The sequence below is a fragment of the Notolepis coatsorum genome, assembly GCF_963971535.1.
Source record: "Notolepis coatsorum genome assembly, chromosome: 11".
NCBI classification, from domain to species: domain Eukaryota; kingdom Metazoa; phylum Chordata; class Actinopteri; order Aulopiformes; family Paralepididae; genus Notolepis; species Notolepis coatsorum.
In genome coordinates this window covers 105,372,923-105,388,825 of record NC_140175.1, presented here as the reverse complement: position 1 = coordinate 105,388,825, position 15,903 = coordinate 105,372,923, and the positions used below count along the sequence as shown (strand labels likewise).

Below are 15,903 nucleotides of genomic sequence, written 5' to 3'. Positions count from 1 at the left end.
CTGGCCCCTCGCACTTTTACCAAGTGCTCGGAGACCACGCTAGGACCTCTACGTCGTGAGGGGATAAGAATCTTATTTTTTGCCCAGACGACATACTGGTCCTTAGCCCGTCGGAAGGAATCCGCCACCAGGCCCGGACCAAGTGGGTGGAACACCTGTTCAATCTGGGCTTTGCTGTAGACTGGTGATGAGTACCCCTCCTCCCTGCCAGCAGGTGGGATGTTTTAGGTTTGATCCTGAAACCAAGGTCTATGGGGGCAACTCTAGTGGTCTCTGTGCGCTCAGAGTTTTTTCATCCTTGCAGGCGGTTACGGCCTGGTCCGTAGGGCGCCTGCTCGGCGGGGTGACGTCTGCCCACTTCATGGCCCCGCTCGGCCTCCTCTTTTATGAGGAAAATACAGAGGTGGTTTTTACAGCATAGGAATTGACCCTGCAAAGTGTGAGTGGAGGCATCTGAGAGCCCCTATATCAGTGATAAGGGGCTTTGGCCACTGGAGGAAGCCGGGACCCTCGCCAGAGGTGGCCCCGTGGGTCTTCTCCGACTCCCCCCTCACAAGTGGGGCGGGGTGTGTCGGGCCAATGCAGTAGGGAGCAGTCGGCCTGCTCTGCCCTCCCTACATACATATCAATGTATTGGAACTGAAGGCACGGCACTTGGTCCTCTGGGTGCTTGTAGCTGGACAGACGGCATAACGGCGGCTTATGCGAGCAGACGAGGAGGAGTGAACTCCCCCCGTCTCCACCGGGCAGCAGTCGAGCTCTGGCTATGGGCATCCTCGCAATCTGCCAGCCTGAGGGCTCTCCACATTTCCGGATAAAGGAAATGTGGGGACAGACTTGACGTCACAAGGGAGTCCCCACCCAGTGGGTGGGCCACCATGGATCTGCTTATGAGCATTCAGTCCCACCAGTGCCCCCTGTGGTTCGCGGAACAGTCGAAGGAACAACCCTCCTCTGGGAGTGGATGCCTTCTTGGTATGCCCGTGGTCACTGGTACGCCGGTTGTTGGGGCGGGTACGTCGGGGACACAGGACTCTTATCCTGGTTGCGCCAGACCGGATCAGCCTATTGGTTCCCCGTTCTAATTCAATGCCTAGTGGCTCCACCAGGGTCTATCCCATGGTCTCGGGAGCCCTCTCTTGGCACACTGCATGGTGTTTCGGCCGCCTGTCCTGGGACAGCGTCTGATGGCCTGGATGCTGAGTGGTTGAATCTGGAATGAATAGGTATTAACGTTAATACCATCCGGAGTGCGCACGCTCCGCCCACTGCTGCGGTTTACCCAGGGAAGTGGCGTATATTTTCAAAGTAGTGGCGGGCTGAGGGTTTGGACCCCATGTCATGTCCTAGAGACTCGGTTCTATCCTTCCTTCAGTCTATCTTGGATAGGCTCTCAGCTCCGACAGTTAAGGTATATGCAGCTGCTATATCTTCAAGTCATATAGGCTTCGAGGGCAAAACCTCTATTCAGCCGCCCTCTTGTAAAATGTTTTCTGGTGGGCGCACGGCGTCTCAAGCCTGCTAAGATGTGATTTGTCCCCTAGCCGGGACCTCCAATTAGTCCTGGTTAGACTATTGGGTGCCCTTTTAAACCTCTCGAGCATAGGCCATTGGATCAGCTGTCTGTCAAGACTGCGTGCCTCCTGGCCATCACCTCAGCTAAACGCGTGGGTGAGTTATACGCTCGTTCGGGTCGACCAGAGTACCTCTATACAGGGGGATGATAGCAGTGTTACTCTGTGGACCCGACCCAGCCTTTGTGCCAAAAATTGTTGGGAGCTCTTATCACTCCGGGGTTATTGTGCTAGAGGCGTTCCACCCTCCCCCTCACGCAGGTGAGGTGGAAGAGAGCCTTCACCTATTGTGTCCCATTCGTGTGCTTGCGATATGTCTTAAAGCACACACAGGACCTCAGGGCTACCAGTCAACTGTTTGTTTGTCACGATGGCCCTAACAGAGGTGAGGCGCTGTCAAAACAATGCCTGTCACACTGGTTGTGCAGGGGCATTGCCCTCGGTTACACCATGGCTGGACAGGTTCCCCCCGCAGGCATCAGAGAGGGTTCCACCCGTGGTGTGGCTGTCTCTGCTCCCCTGCCTGGAGGGGTCTCGTGGAGGACACTTGCGCTGCGGCTTCGTGGTCCTCCTTGGGTCCTTTTGTCAGGTTCTATCTTGTGGACATGACTGAGAGCTCTGTCTCTTGTGTGGTCCTTAGGGCTGGAACCTCTTCTGCATCCCGTTGCTAGTGTGTTGCTGGGATATGTGGTGAGGTAGATGGTGGGTTTTTATGCACGGTCTACTCACGTTGTGCGTTTTAGGGTAGCTGCGCCCTATTACGCATGGTGTCGGAGTCCTATCCTTCCGCTCCTCGTTAGGACAAGTGTGGGGCAAGGACCCTCCCCGCTTTGGTGGTTGTGGTGAGGGGACCTCAGGGGGTACATTTATTAGGGCTACGCACCTTGCTTTCCGCCCATTAGGCCAATATGCGAAGCAAGACGCTGAGCCAGTATGAAATATAATGTTGGCCTATAACCCTAGTTATATGATTATATCTTGCTTTTTGGCCCTGAGGACCCCTGGCTGCTTTTCACATGAAATTCAGACTCGTAAGGGTGAGCATGGCCACTACACCGGGTTATATCTTTATCTTTATTACGGATCCCCATTAGTCATCACCGCAGCAACAACTAGTATATACTACCGGAAGTGGGCGTAGCTAGGTAGATGTAAGGTGCATGAAAGGTTTTTTCAACGTGCGCCATAGGCACGGGCGTAGTCCAATAGGCGAAGCAAGATGCTTTGCCAGTAATCATATAACTAGGGTTATAGGATAACTTACGTTATGAGTTCTGATTCGCTGGGTCAGCCTATCACCCGCTCTCAGCCAAGCCTGGAATTGGGGGGCTGACCTACCTGGTGACCTACCAGGTGTGTTTCTGAGTGCAACTGTGAGCAAAAAGATATGTACTGCTCTAAAGTATTCCGGCTTGTGCGCCAAGGTTTTTGTTTAATAAACCGTTTAATTTGTAACTTTACCCTTTGTCTCAGACTCACCACATGTCAAAATACTTCCCTAAGGTCAGTGAATACCACGACCACAACACCAGAGGGAGCTCTCTACAAATCATGTTAAACCCAGATTCGGCTCAAACAAGGGACTAAACACGTTTAGCAATTATGCCACATCAATGTGGAACGCCCTACCCACAGCTGTAAAGGAATGTGAATCACTACCCACCTTCAAAACCGCTCTCAGAGAGCACCTATGGGAGGCTGCAATTCAAAACTGGCCCCTGTAAATGTCCAAACCCAACCCCCTCCAATGTACAATCGCCCCCCCCCCCCACCCAACCACCTCCAATGTACAGTTACCCCCCCACCCCACCTACCCAACCTCCTCCAATGTACAGTTTCTTCCCCCTCAAATGTATACTCTCTTTTTAGACTCTTTTTGTACTCATAAACAGTACTGTATATTTGTAGATCTGGTATGTCATAAATGTCTAGATGCAACAGTACTGTCTACCTGTATGTCATGTATGTCATATTATGTTATGATGAATTGAAAATGGGGCACCCTGATGTAAACAAGACTAAAGTCTTTCTCTGGTCTGCATCCCGTGTGTATTGAGCTGTACTGTATTGTACCCATTCTGCAATCTGTTAATAAAATGTTCAATCAATCAATCAATCAATCAATCAATCAAACCAGTGAGACATTACAGTATTTTAAATTTGAGTTTGAATGAGAGCTTTTGTTTTGAAATGCTGACCGGAAGTCTAAACGACACGGTTGCCTGCTGCTTGACAGACACAGAGAGGTAGCAGAGTAGCAACGCGTATCGGTGTTTTTTGTTGGGTTCAGATCACAGCAGGCGGTGCACAACAAGGAAACGAATCAACGATCCACTCCACCGTGTTGTTTCAGAAATGTCTACTTCGTACAAAAACAGGTGAGACAGACAACTCTTGAAGATGCAGCATTATATTAACATGGCATGGATAACATTAAAGGCAACAGTCGGCTAATAATGTCACTTGGTTTATGTCAGCAGAGCCAGCGCCAGGTTACAAGTCTTCTAGATGCACCAAATAAGACCACTGTAATTTGTTAGCTGGCCAGCTAGCTGTGCTAGCTTGCTAAACCTTAATAATAATAATAATAACACAGCTAATAATATATAACGCTAGCTAACTTACATTTGTGAGGAAGAAGCTTCGATCACTTATCACTCGCAAAGTCACAGTTCAACTGCTGGTTAATGATCGTTGTATGATATCTTAACACACCAACTTCCCAGTCAGCTGACTGTCACCATCTCGACGATCAGCTCGTCGGTGATAATCTGTGCATCGTATTCGATTAGCCGACATCATCATCACCACTGTCATCTTGATGATAGAAGGCAAACGACATGTGATTGTGATCAAACAAACATCATCAGCTGTGGACTCCAATCAGCTGTTTTTATTAGCAAACGTTGAAATAAAACGTGGGCCCGTTTAGAATGTTTACAGTATGTTGTCAAGTTAGCAAAGGTCTATAAATATGTAAAATTGATTGATTGAAAATTGTATTTAACAGATTGCAGAATGGGTACAGTACAGTACGGCTCAATACATACAATTGTTAAGGGGATGCAGACCAGAGAAAGACTTTCGTCTTGTTTACATCAGGGTCCCCCATTTTCAATTCATCATAACATACATGACATACAGATAGACAGTACTGCTACATCTATACATTTATGACATACCAGATTTGCAAATACATTACTGTTTGTGATACAAAAATAGTCTAAAAAAGAGAGTATATACATTTGACGTAGAAACTGTACATTAACTCGACCCCGTGGATATCTGGATATTGCAACGATTGGTTGTGTTTGCTAAAAACAAAAGTGCTATAATAACTCACCATTGTGATGTGAAGCGGATGTTTATTATTGTAAAGATAGCTCTCCCGTTATGAGTTAACATTTGAACTGGTACCAGTACCCAATGGTACCTTTTTTCTGTACTTTACTCTAGTAACAAAAAAAAATTCAGTCGTTGGGGAGTCCAAACTTCTCAATTTCAACATTGTTATTTATTGTTGTAACACACCACCACACAAAATAAAACCCCTCCCTTTGCCCTCCCAACCCATTCCTACAATCTTCTTTTAACATCACATGACCATGACCATGTACATTTATTATTATTATTATTATTATTATTATTATTATTATTATTATTATTATTATTATTATTATTATTATTATTATTATTATTATATATATATATATATTTTTTTTATCCACTTTTTCTCCCATTTTCTATATTTTCTCCCATCCCAATTTCGTATCATCCAATTCAACCCTCCCCTGTCACGAACGCTGTTTCTTGCCTCCCACAAGCCGGCTGCAATGTGGACTAAGTCATACATAGCACAAGTCCCCTCCGGTACTTGAGGTAACAGCAGTCGCATCTTTTCACCTGCGCAGCTCGATCTCTCAGTGGCGAGGAGTAACGCGTGGGAGGCTCACGCTGCCCCCGACACTTCCTGATTCTACTGCGCAGGCACACCAACCGACCTGTAGGAGTCGCTGTCCACAACGCCCGATCCCCACCCATCAGTTTCCCACCCCCTAATACGGCCAATGTGTATTAGTACGGACGACCAGCTAAACTGAAAGCAAATGTGGAGCGCTGGGCTCCAACTGACGAGCCCAGCGTCTCCAGCATTTCGTGGCGAGCGCATTGCCCACTACGCCACGTAGCCGCCCTTATTATTATATTATTTTAATGTTTAAATATAAACATTATATGGCCATCCTCAGTAAATACTATCAAACTCCTCTGACCTCAGCTGGGCACTCATTTATCAGTGCTGCGTATGAGCAGAGTGTGGGATTTACCAATATGAATGTTTGCTTGATATTGGGTGTACGTTTATGCACAGCTCTGACCATTTGTATGCATGGCACCAAGTGGTGGAATAGAAAAACAGCAACAGACGGAATATAAGCTTTCATGTATTACAGTCTCACACCCACGTAGAGAGACATGAGTTGAGTAATTGTTGTCAAACCCTATAAATAGTATTTGGAATAGGTCTTTCCGAATGAATCAAGCATGGCTTATCTTGTGTTATTGGAAGACTTGGCACAAGGTGTGCTCCACGCCACGGGGAGCGTGTTTTCAGATCTATTTGCAGAGACCATTGAGTAGATTCACATAAGTAATTCCGCTTCCTGAGACACATCCTTCTTGATTTGGGCGGAATTTGGGACCCAAATTGGAGGGTGAAACAAAGTGCACGAATGCCATCCCTGTGTTCAAGATCTCCTGAACACTTTGTGTGACCATGACTCTGTAGTAATTAGGGCTGTACCGAATGTCATTTTTTAACATTCAAAGCTTCTATTGAAGTATTCGAACAAAGCTTCGAATGTCTGTAAAAAAAATTAAAATGTATATAAAAAAAAATAGTACAAAAAAAGCTTTGAAGCATTCGGTACAGCCCTAGTAGTAATATCTCCTGGAGGCTTTGTGTGACCATGACTCTGTAGTAATATCTCCTGGAGGCTTTGTGTGGCCATGTCCATGACTCTGTAGTAATATCTCCTGGAGGCTTTGTGTGGCCATGTCCATGACTCTGTAGTAATATCTCCTGGAGGCTTTGTGTGTCCATGACTCTGTAGTAATATCTCCTGGAGGCTTTGTGTGGCCATGACAAGTCTGGTGCCATTTGGCCACTAGGTGATGGCACCAGTAGCAGCATCATACGTTTAAATAGCCATACTACTGCTGTCTGTCCTTTGCATATATCAAGAACCATTCATCCAATCGACTTCACACTTGGTGGTGGTTGTATTGCTGAGGGCCTGTGTGAATTCAGTGTTGAATGTGATGTTGTTTGGATGTGCAGTTTTCTAAAATGCTGCCAAACAGCAATAGTTATTGACAATCAGACGGAATCTTTTGAATCATTCAAGTTTTGTTTTATTAGTCACATACAGTACATGTACATTACAGTGAAATGCTTGGTTCTGTATGAGCACCAGAAGATTGTGCTTCATACAGTAAAAGTAAAAAGAATAAAGACCAAACACTATACAAAATATACAATGTAGTGCAAATCTTTTAGTAATAAATGGATCAAATATGGTGTAGTGTTAAAGTGAATGTTAAAGGTGAATGTTTTTAAGTGAGTGTGTGCATTTGGATGTGTGTGCAATGAATGTAGATGGATGGGTTAGTGTTGCATAGAGTCATTGGGCCTCATTCACCAATAACTTCAAAGATAATCCATTTTGTGAATCCATTTGTTGAAACAACATCTTTGTTGGCCAACGGCTCCTGCTATCTTAACACTGAGTGCCAACGACGAGAAATCTCGTTATTTAATCGTTATTTTTTGTATTATCGATTTCCATTCATTTTTCATCAATCTAGCCTCACGTTACCAGTGGGGATCTGTCTGAGCTTGAACAGGGAAAATACCACCCCCTATCGTCTCTCCGGATGGTACTGCACCCATTGGATTGGACTGAATGAAATGGATGGGGGAAAAAAAGAGTCCGGATTCCACATTTTACTTGTCAGGCATGTAACCGGAGACGATCCCACTCATTGCCAATGCCGACCATCAGAACAGCGTGGAATATGTGTTACCAGTACCCAGCGTTGGATAAATAAACGCAATCGATATTTGGAATGGCGATCAGGAATTGGAATAATCTTTTTGGAGAACATCTGATCTGAGGTAAGGAATCTATTTTACCAGTCTTGGGATAATCAGAGCTCTTTTCACCTATATATCAGCGTGTCCCATATGTGTGGCTGTGTGTGTCATCATCATTAGGTGGCTTCTTCGTTCCGAAGGTTGCCTATCACTCTCCAACCCATTCTGTCCCCACTTCTTCTCTCCAACTCCGTGACTCCGCCTCTCACTCCACTCCAATCACAGACATCGTCTACCCAGCCTCTTCTTGGTCTTCCACTTCCTCTCTTTCCATCCACCTTCCCCATCACCACCTTCTTGAACATCTCCCCGCTGGATCCTCTCAGAACATGCCCGCACAACTCCATCTTTCTCTTTTTCAACCTCTCCAGCAGCTGTCCTCCTTGCATATCCGCTCTTCTCAGTACCTCCTCATTCTTGATCTTATCCTTCCATGTTATCTTCAGCATCTTCCTCAGTGTCCACATTTCAAAATGTGGACTGATCAGGAAATAAGATAATAGATTTTTCAGCCCGCTTCTCTAGTGCACATATACTATCGATAATCTAGCGTTTATTTGAAAACGATTCATAAATAGGCAGAAAAATGACAACGTGTTTTGTGTATTCCAGTAAAGCGCGATTCCTGCAGAATATATTTTTTTTCTGGAAGTTTAAAAAAACGAGGGTTTTTCAAAATGGTATAAAACGGAAATTAACAGATTAAAAAACAATCCGTTTCGACAATGTTGACTGGAAACAAGTCATTGATAAGCGACGGGCGTATTAGACTAGGGCTGGGCGATATGACGATATTATATAAATATCAGGTACAGTTCATTAACGATACACTTTTTTAACGTATCGTGGATATCGTGATGTTTTGCCCAAGAGGATTGTGTCGCGTCAATCTGGTCCACCCCGTTCAAACTTTTGAACAACGCCGCTCCCACACACACACTACTGCATCAAAGTTAGTTAGTACTTATGATTAACAAAGGCATTCGTTTTGTGGCATCAACATTATATAGTTACACGTTATATAGTTACACATCAGCGTATTTACCCAAACATAGCAACGGCCGATGACGACATAGATAGCAAGCGTTACTGTTCATATCTCAGTCCGTGCCGAGTTGTGCGTGCCCATTCTGCGGTCTGTTAATAAAGTTTTCAATCAGACAGATGTATGGAAAGGCTTTTATTATAACATTTGTTGCAGTAAAATCATTATGCCTCGTTGTCATGCTGCGGTGCGCTAGTAATCACTCGTCGGCTGCGGTGAGCTGTTGTTGTTGTCGTTGAGCTGAGCTCTCGTTAAAATCAAGGAGGGCATTCAGGAAGTAAAAAAAGAATAGCGCTGCTTGCCGATTGGTGCTAAGAACAGCAGGGCGGGTACAAGCGAATGATTGAATGAATGAAAACGTTATTAACGATTGCAGAATGGGTACAATACAGTACAGCTCAATACAACAACAGTGGACTGACTGGAGGATGAAGACCAGAAAAAGACTTTCGGCTTTTTTACATAAGGGTCCTCCATTTTCAATTCATCAAAACATTTAGAGACATACAAATATACAGTAGTTTCATAAAAATGCTAAAATCCTATTGATTGATTTAAAACTTTATTAACATATTGCAGAATGGGTACAGTACAGCTCAATACATACAATTGTTAAGGGGATGCAGACCAGCGAAAGACTTTCGTCTTGTTTACATCAGGGTCCCCCATTTTCAATTCATCATATTTCATATCTAAATCATATAATATCTCATTGCTAAATATATGCAATATATAATCTAATAATCCAATAATCTAAATCTAATATATAATATAAAAATGCTAAATGCATGGGTATTTTATTTTGTCTTTAATGTTAGCTTGCAAACTCAAATACTGTCTTGGTAAGCCTCATAATGAATTGTTTGGGGAAAAAAAGAAAAACATTGTGATGCGTATCGTGTATCGCCGAAAGGTCAGAAAATATCGTGATATCATATTTAGGCCATATCGCCCAGCCCTATATTAGACACATAATTTAAGATATAGTTTATGCGTTCGCAAATATGATCGCCCTCCCATTGACTACAGCGTTGGCATTCAAGCGCCTATTTCTGGCTCCCCCTGCTGGCACTCAAAGTGTTAACGTTAGCAAGCTAAAGGGCTGTGCTCAGCTTAATTAACGTGCATAACATAACTCACCTGTGTAACGTTAAGTAACTTGTGTTCCGCTGGGAAAGCATCAGTATCACTGCATACACTTGGTTTAATCCAAACGTCCATTCGGAAACGTTGTATTATGAAATAAGACTGGTGAGTGTGAGTCACTCAACTCTCTTTTTTCCATGATTGATTCATTTCCTGATATGACGGTGACCCGTCCTCATCTCACTAGACTGTGTTGTTGTTGTGACCTGTGTTCGCACGTGACTTTCGAATTATTGTAAACACAACATAGTACTGTGATATTCTGATATATATATTTTTCGTGTAAAATAAATACAAAAACTAAAATTAAAAAATATATATATATTTTTTTATGCGGAGGTTTGAACCCATTAATTAAGATTCGAACGCCAACGTAACGAACGAAGGTCTGAACATTCGAATGTTTGGGCTCAGCCCTAACCCCTAGTATTAAGTCCTACTGTAGAACATGACATTAGCATGACATCTCATTTAGTAATGTCAAATTACTGAGCGCACTGTGTGCGCATGTGTGTGCTCGTGCGCTGAGGCTGCCTCAGTGCCTCACTAAGCCTTTTCTCCATGCATTTATTTATTGATGGAGCATTTATTTATCCACTCCGGTTGGATGGTGTATTGTAGTGCTGTATAATAATTTTTTTGATCCACTTTTTCTCCTTATTTTCAATTTCGTATTATCCAATTCTTCCCTCCCCTATCTTGAACGTTGCTAGACTATGCCTCCCACTGGTCGGCTGTAGTGAGGATAGAAGCCTTGCATCACGCGTTCCCTCCAGTACACGAGGAGGCAGCCTGTCACATCTTTTCACCGCAGCAGCTCGAACTCTCAGTGGCGAGGAGTAACTCGTGGGAGGCTCACGCTGCCCCCGCTACTTCCTGTTTCCGCCGCACCGGCGTCACCCAACCGACCTGTAGGAGTCGCTGTCCACAACGTCCAATCCCCACCCACCGGCTTTCCCACCCTCTAACACTGCCAATTGTGTTAGTATGATGGCCGGCCAAGCCGGTAGCAACGCCGAGAGCTGGGCTCGATACCAGCGTCTCCTTCATTAGTGGCGAGCGCCTTGCCCACTGCGCCACTCAGCCGCCCTTAATAGCGATACATTTGAATCTAATCTCATTTTGAGATCAGTCGCAAATCGCTTCTGCGCTACCTGTTGAATGGATTAGCATGGTGCAGTGCAATGTCGAACAGTGCAATGCCGCTTGTCAAGAGCCAATCGCACAGTCGTTCAGTATTGACATTACTAAATGAGATGTCATGCTAATATGTCATGTTCTACAGTAGGACATACTATTATAATACCTAATAAGTATTTGGGGGGAAAATTGACCAATGGTAGGCTTTTTTTTCTTTTCTTATTTGGGCAAGAGTTTCTTATCTGGGTAAGAGTGCTCTCGACCACTATACGAAATAAGATAGGAAAACATTGCTCAATCCCAGGTAAGAACAAAATAAGAGGAAATCTGTTCTTGGCCTGGGGATAGAAGCACCTTTTGAGTCTCTCTGTGCTGGCCATGGGACTCTGGTAGCGCTTGCCTGACAAAAGCAGTGCATTCTCTTCCTTCAATCAAAGTTGAGCTTTAACTCTTCAGAAGAGCAAAGTGCTGCTGATCTGTGGCCCAGGGTGGTGTCTCGCTGAGGGTGGTGTCTTGCTGAGGGTGGTGTCTTGCTGTGGCCGAGGGTGGTGTCTCGCTGAGGGTGGTGTCTCGCTGTGGCCGAGGGTGGTGTCTCGCTGAGGGTAGTGTCTCGCTGTGGCTGGTGTCTCGCTGAGGGTAGTGTCTCGCTGAGGGTGGTGTCACGCTGAGGGTAGTGTCTCGCTGAGGGTGGTGTCTCGCTGTGGCCGAGGGTGGTGTCTCGCTGTGGCTGGTGTCTCGCTGAGGGTAGTGTCTCGCTGAGGGTAGTGTCTCGCTGAGGGTGGTGTCACGCTGAGGGTAGTGTCTCGCTGAGGGTAGTGTCTCGCTGAGGGTGGTGTCTCGCTGTGGCTGGTGTCTCACTGAGGGTAGTGTCTCGCTGAGGGTGGTGTCTCGCTGAGGGTGGTGTCTCGCTGAGGGTGGTGTCTCACTGAGGGTAGTGTCTCGCTGTGGCTGGTGTCTCACTGAGGGTGGTGTCTCGCTGTGGCTGGTGTCTCACTGAGGGTAGTGTCTCGCTGAGGGTAGTGTCTCGCTGAGGGTGGTGTCACGCTGAGGGTAGTGTCTCGCTGAGGGTGGTGTCTCGCTGTGGCCGAGGGTGGTGTCTCGCTGTGGCTGGTGTCTCGCTGTGGCTGGTGTCTCGCTGAGGGTGGTGTCTCACTGAGGGTAGTGTCTCGCTGAGGGTGGTGTCTCACTGAGGGTAGTGTCTCGCTGAGGGTGGTGTCTCGCTGAGGGTGGTGTCTCACTGAGGGTAGTGTCTCGCTGAGGGTGGTGTCTCGCTGAGGGTGGTGTCTCGCTGAGGGTGGTGTCTCGCTGAGGGTGGTGTCTCGCTGAGGGTGGTGTCTCGCTGAGGGTGGTGTCTCGCTGTGGCTGGTGTCTCGCTGAGGGTGGTGTCTCACTGAGGGTAGTGTCTCGCTGAGGGTGGTGTCTCGCTGAGGGTGGTGTCTCGCTGAGGGTGGTGTCTCGCTGAGGGTGGTGTCTCGCTGTGGCCCAGGGTGGTGTCTCATGAGCACATTCCTACGACACAAGGCTTGGAGTTGTGTCACTTTGCTGATAGTCTGCAGTTTCAGGGTCTGAACAGGATAGGCCTGAGGGACAGGCTTTATCTTCATCCTACACACATTCTCTTGGACAATTCTCACTGGTCCAGAATGCAGATGCCAAGGCGGCAAGACAGTTCTGTGGGGGAGTTCATGGTGGCTTGACCCAGACAACAGTGTCATCACTGCTCAGTCAGAACAGTAGGGGGTGGAGGAATAAATCCATATAGCAATACATTGCGATATTTTGCATGCCGATATTATATTAATACAGTGACGCCAAGTATTTAAAAAAAATTGTTTAACCTTTATTTAGCCAGATAAAACATTGAGAACAGGTTTCTTATTTACAATGTCGATCTAGTCCAAGAGGCCCCAACAGGAGTACAAATATACATACATATATACATACATATCGGGGGTCGAAATTTACATTTTTACTTGATAGCACTGGTGCTCCCAACTTCAAAAACTTGGGAGCACCAGCAAAAATATACCAACAATATATATTTATTTATTGATAAAAAAAAAACGACTAACAGTTAGGGATGGGTATCGTTAGGACTTTATCGAGTACTGCTCTTATCGATACTGCTTAACGGTTCAGTACTTTATCGATACTCTTATTGGTTCTTTTAGATTATTCTTATTTAAAAAAAATATATACATTTATTATTTTGAAGGGCTTAAGGCTATATCTGTACTTGATGTTTGTTTGTTGTGTTGCATATTTGAAATAAACTTCAATCAAATCAAATCCCCCCTCTTAAAAACTAAAACCTGTGTTTAACCTAGTCATCTATAAAACATCATGCTAAAACTGTGAAACAAATGTCCTACTCCCTTAAAGAAAGAAATACATAGCAAACATGACGCAGTTATGCAATAGTGCTGCTGCTTTTTATTTGATTAAAATCTTTTAGTTAATAAGACTAAAAGACTACAATATGACCAACGATTTCATGACGGCTTCCTGTCCTCGCATGATGGCTTCCTGTCCATGCAAATGCAATGCACGGAGCATTAACGTAACATTTTCGGGCGGTCAGGTGGCGTAGCGGAGATTGTGCTCGTCACCAATTAGAGCTGCCGCGGTATTGATGTTTTCCTTACCACACAAATTTGCGAAATATTTCCCACCGCTGCGGTTATTACCGCACACACACACACACACACACAAAAAAATTAAGTTTGAATGAATTTTTTTTTGCAGTCTACTCTTTATAGCATATAGCCTGCCTCTAGTCTAAATGTCTATCTTTAGAGGATGACTTTGCAGCATGAATATTGTTTGGGATTCGGCAAGCACGCATTCGTTATTGAAAGTGAAACACGGATTCAAAGTCTCCCCTCTGGTCGTGCGCCGTTCACTCGGTGTCCCGGGCAGGGGTGGTAGGCTGGTAGCGCCCGGTGCGGTGGTTACCCCCCCCGACCCCTTCTTCTTCTTCTTCTTCTTCTTCTTCTTCTTCTTCTTCTTCTTCTTCTTCTTATTATAACGTTACTACTTATGATTACAAAGGCATTCGTTTTGTGGCATTAACGTTATATAGTTACACGTTCAATAACATCAGCGTATTTACCGGACCATAGCAAGGCAAGCATTACTCAATTCATATCTCAGTTCCTTTCTTTGCTCAGAGCCTGCCGAGTTGTGCCCATTCTGCGGTCTGTTAATAAAGTTTTCATTCAGACAAGTGTATAAAACGAAGGGCTTTTATTATAACATTCGTTGCAGTAAAATCATTATGCCTCGTTTAGTACTCCTGAGGAGCGACGGTAATCCACTCCGGCGGGCAGCTAACGTTATTAGCCGTGTTGTGAGCTCTGATCAATGGCTGACTATCGGGAAGTAAAAACCTAATACGCGCTTGCCGATTGGTGGTAACAGCAGAGGCGGGTGCAAGCGGTGTGACGTAATTGGCAGAATCGACTGTCAATCAAAATTGTTCTGTTGCTTTGGTTGAGGGTATTATTATAAAAAACAGCAGTGATGCGGTATTCAGCTAAACTCTGCGGTGGGCGTGATGTAACAGCGATACCGCGGTAATGCAATAACCGCGGCAGCTCTATCACCAATGCAAGAGGCTGCGGTCTCGACTCCCGGAGAGTCAGCATTGCCTTGGCTTGGGCTGATCGCTATACTAACTCGTTTGGCTGAGTTAGGGGGAGGGAAGCCATGGGTGGGTCCTGGGCGTTGTGGACAGTGACCCCTACAGTTCGGTCGGGGCGCCTGCACAGCGAGGGTAGGATCTGGAGAAAGGTAGTGTGACCTTCCACACGTTACACTCGCCCGGTGAGAATCTGCGCTGCCAGGCTGGCTGCACATGTGTCGGAGGAAAGCATGTGACAGTCTCCGGCCTCCCGGACCAACAGTAGGGGGGGGGGGGGGGTGCGCAACAACCAGGAAGGGGGTTGGGAATTGGCATAACGACTAACGGTGGGATGGGAGAAAAAATCGGAAAAAAAGGAGGGGGAAAAAAGATAATAATAAAAAAAAAACATTAAATTTTCAACAACAGATTGCTGCTAATTAAACACTTCATGGAAACGGAGTAACGTTAACGTTATGTCGAGTTCATTCGTGTAGTGTAGTATGAACTCGACATAACGTTAACGTTACTCCGTTTCCATGAAGTGTTTAATTAAGTTCGTCGCAGATGGATGGTACACTGGTAGCTAGCTAACTTTAGCCACAGCTGCAAAAACGAATTTCAATGATGTTATGAGCTACGTCAAGCTCACGTTTGATTGGTTAGAATGGTCACTGTCAACTCACTGGCACATACTGAGTGACAAACTAGCGAATGTACAGAGAAAGGGACGTTCGGGGAGGAGGGGGTCGCACCAGAACAATTATTTGCATTCGCACGAATGCTCCCAATTATATTTTGAGGTCGCACAAATACAATTTTGGTCGCATATGCGACCAATTCGGTCGCAATTTCGAGCCCTGTATATATACATACTAGGGCTGCAACTAATGACTATTTTGGTAGTCGACTAATCTGTCGATTATTTTTTGATTAGTCGACTAATCGAAAAACAATTATATAAAAATATATATATATATATTATAATTTTATTTTTATTTTATTTTTTTGCAAGTCCTATCTTTGTGAAAGTGGCTTCTCAGCTCTGGTCCAGCTGAAGACAGAGCAGAGGAACAGATTGGACATTGAGCATGACCTCAGAGTTGCTTTGAGACTCTTGTCAGGACCAAACAACATCCCCAGTTATCCCATTAGTTCCCCCAAACTTACTGTCGGTCTGTTATGTTAACACTTTAATCGCCAAGGACGCCGTACCTCGTCA

The 15,903-nt window shown here is 45.2% G+C and overlaps 1 protein-coding gene across 1 annotated transcript in view; it reads left to right on the top strand.

Annotated features, from left to right (window-relative positions):
- Positions 1-3,870: 3,870 nt before the first annotated feature.
- tbc1d13 (TBC1 domain family, member 13) overlaps positions 3,871-15,903 on the top strand; it is an 86,357-nt gene continuing 74,324 nt past the window's right edge. The window contains exon 1 of the mRNA XM_084325162.1: positions 3,871-3,952. Coding sequence (XP_084181288.1) covers positions 3,930-3,952 — 23 coding nt within the window. The 5' untranslated portion in view covers positions 3,871-3,929. The remainder of the gene's footprint in view (positions 3,953-15,903) is intronic.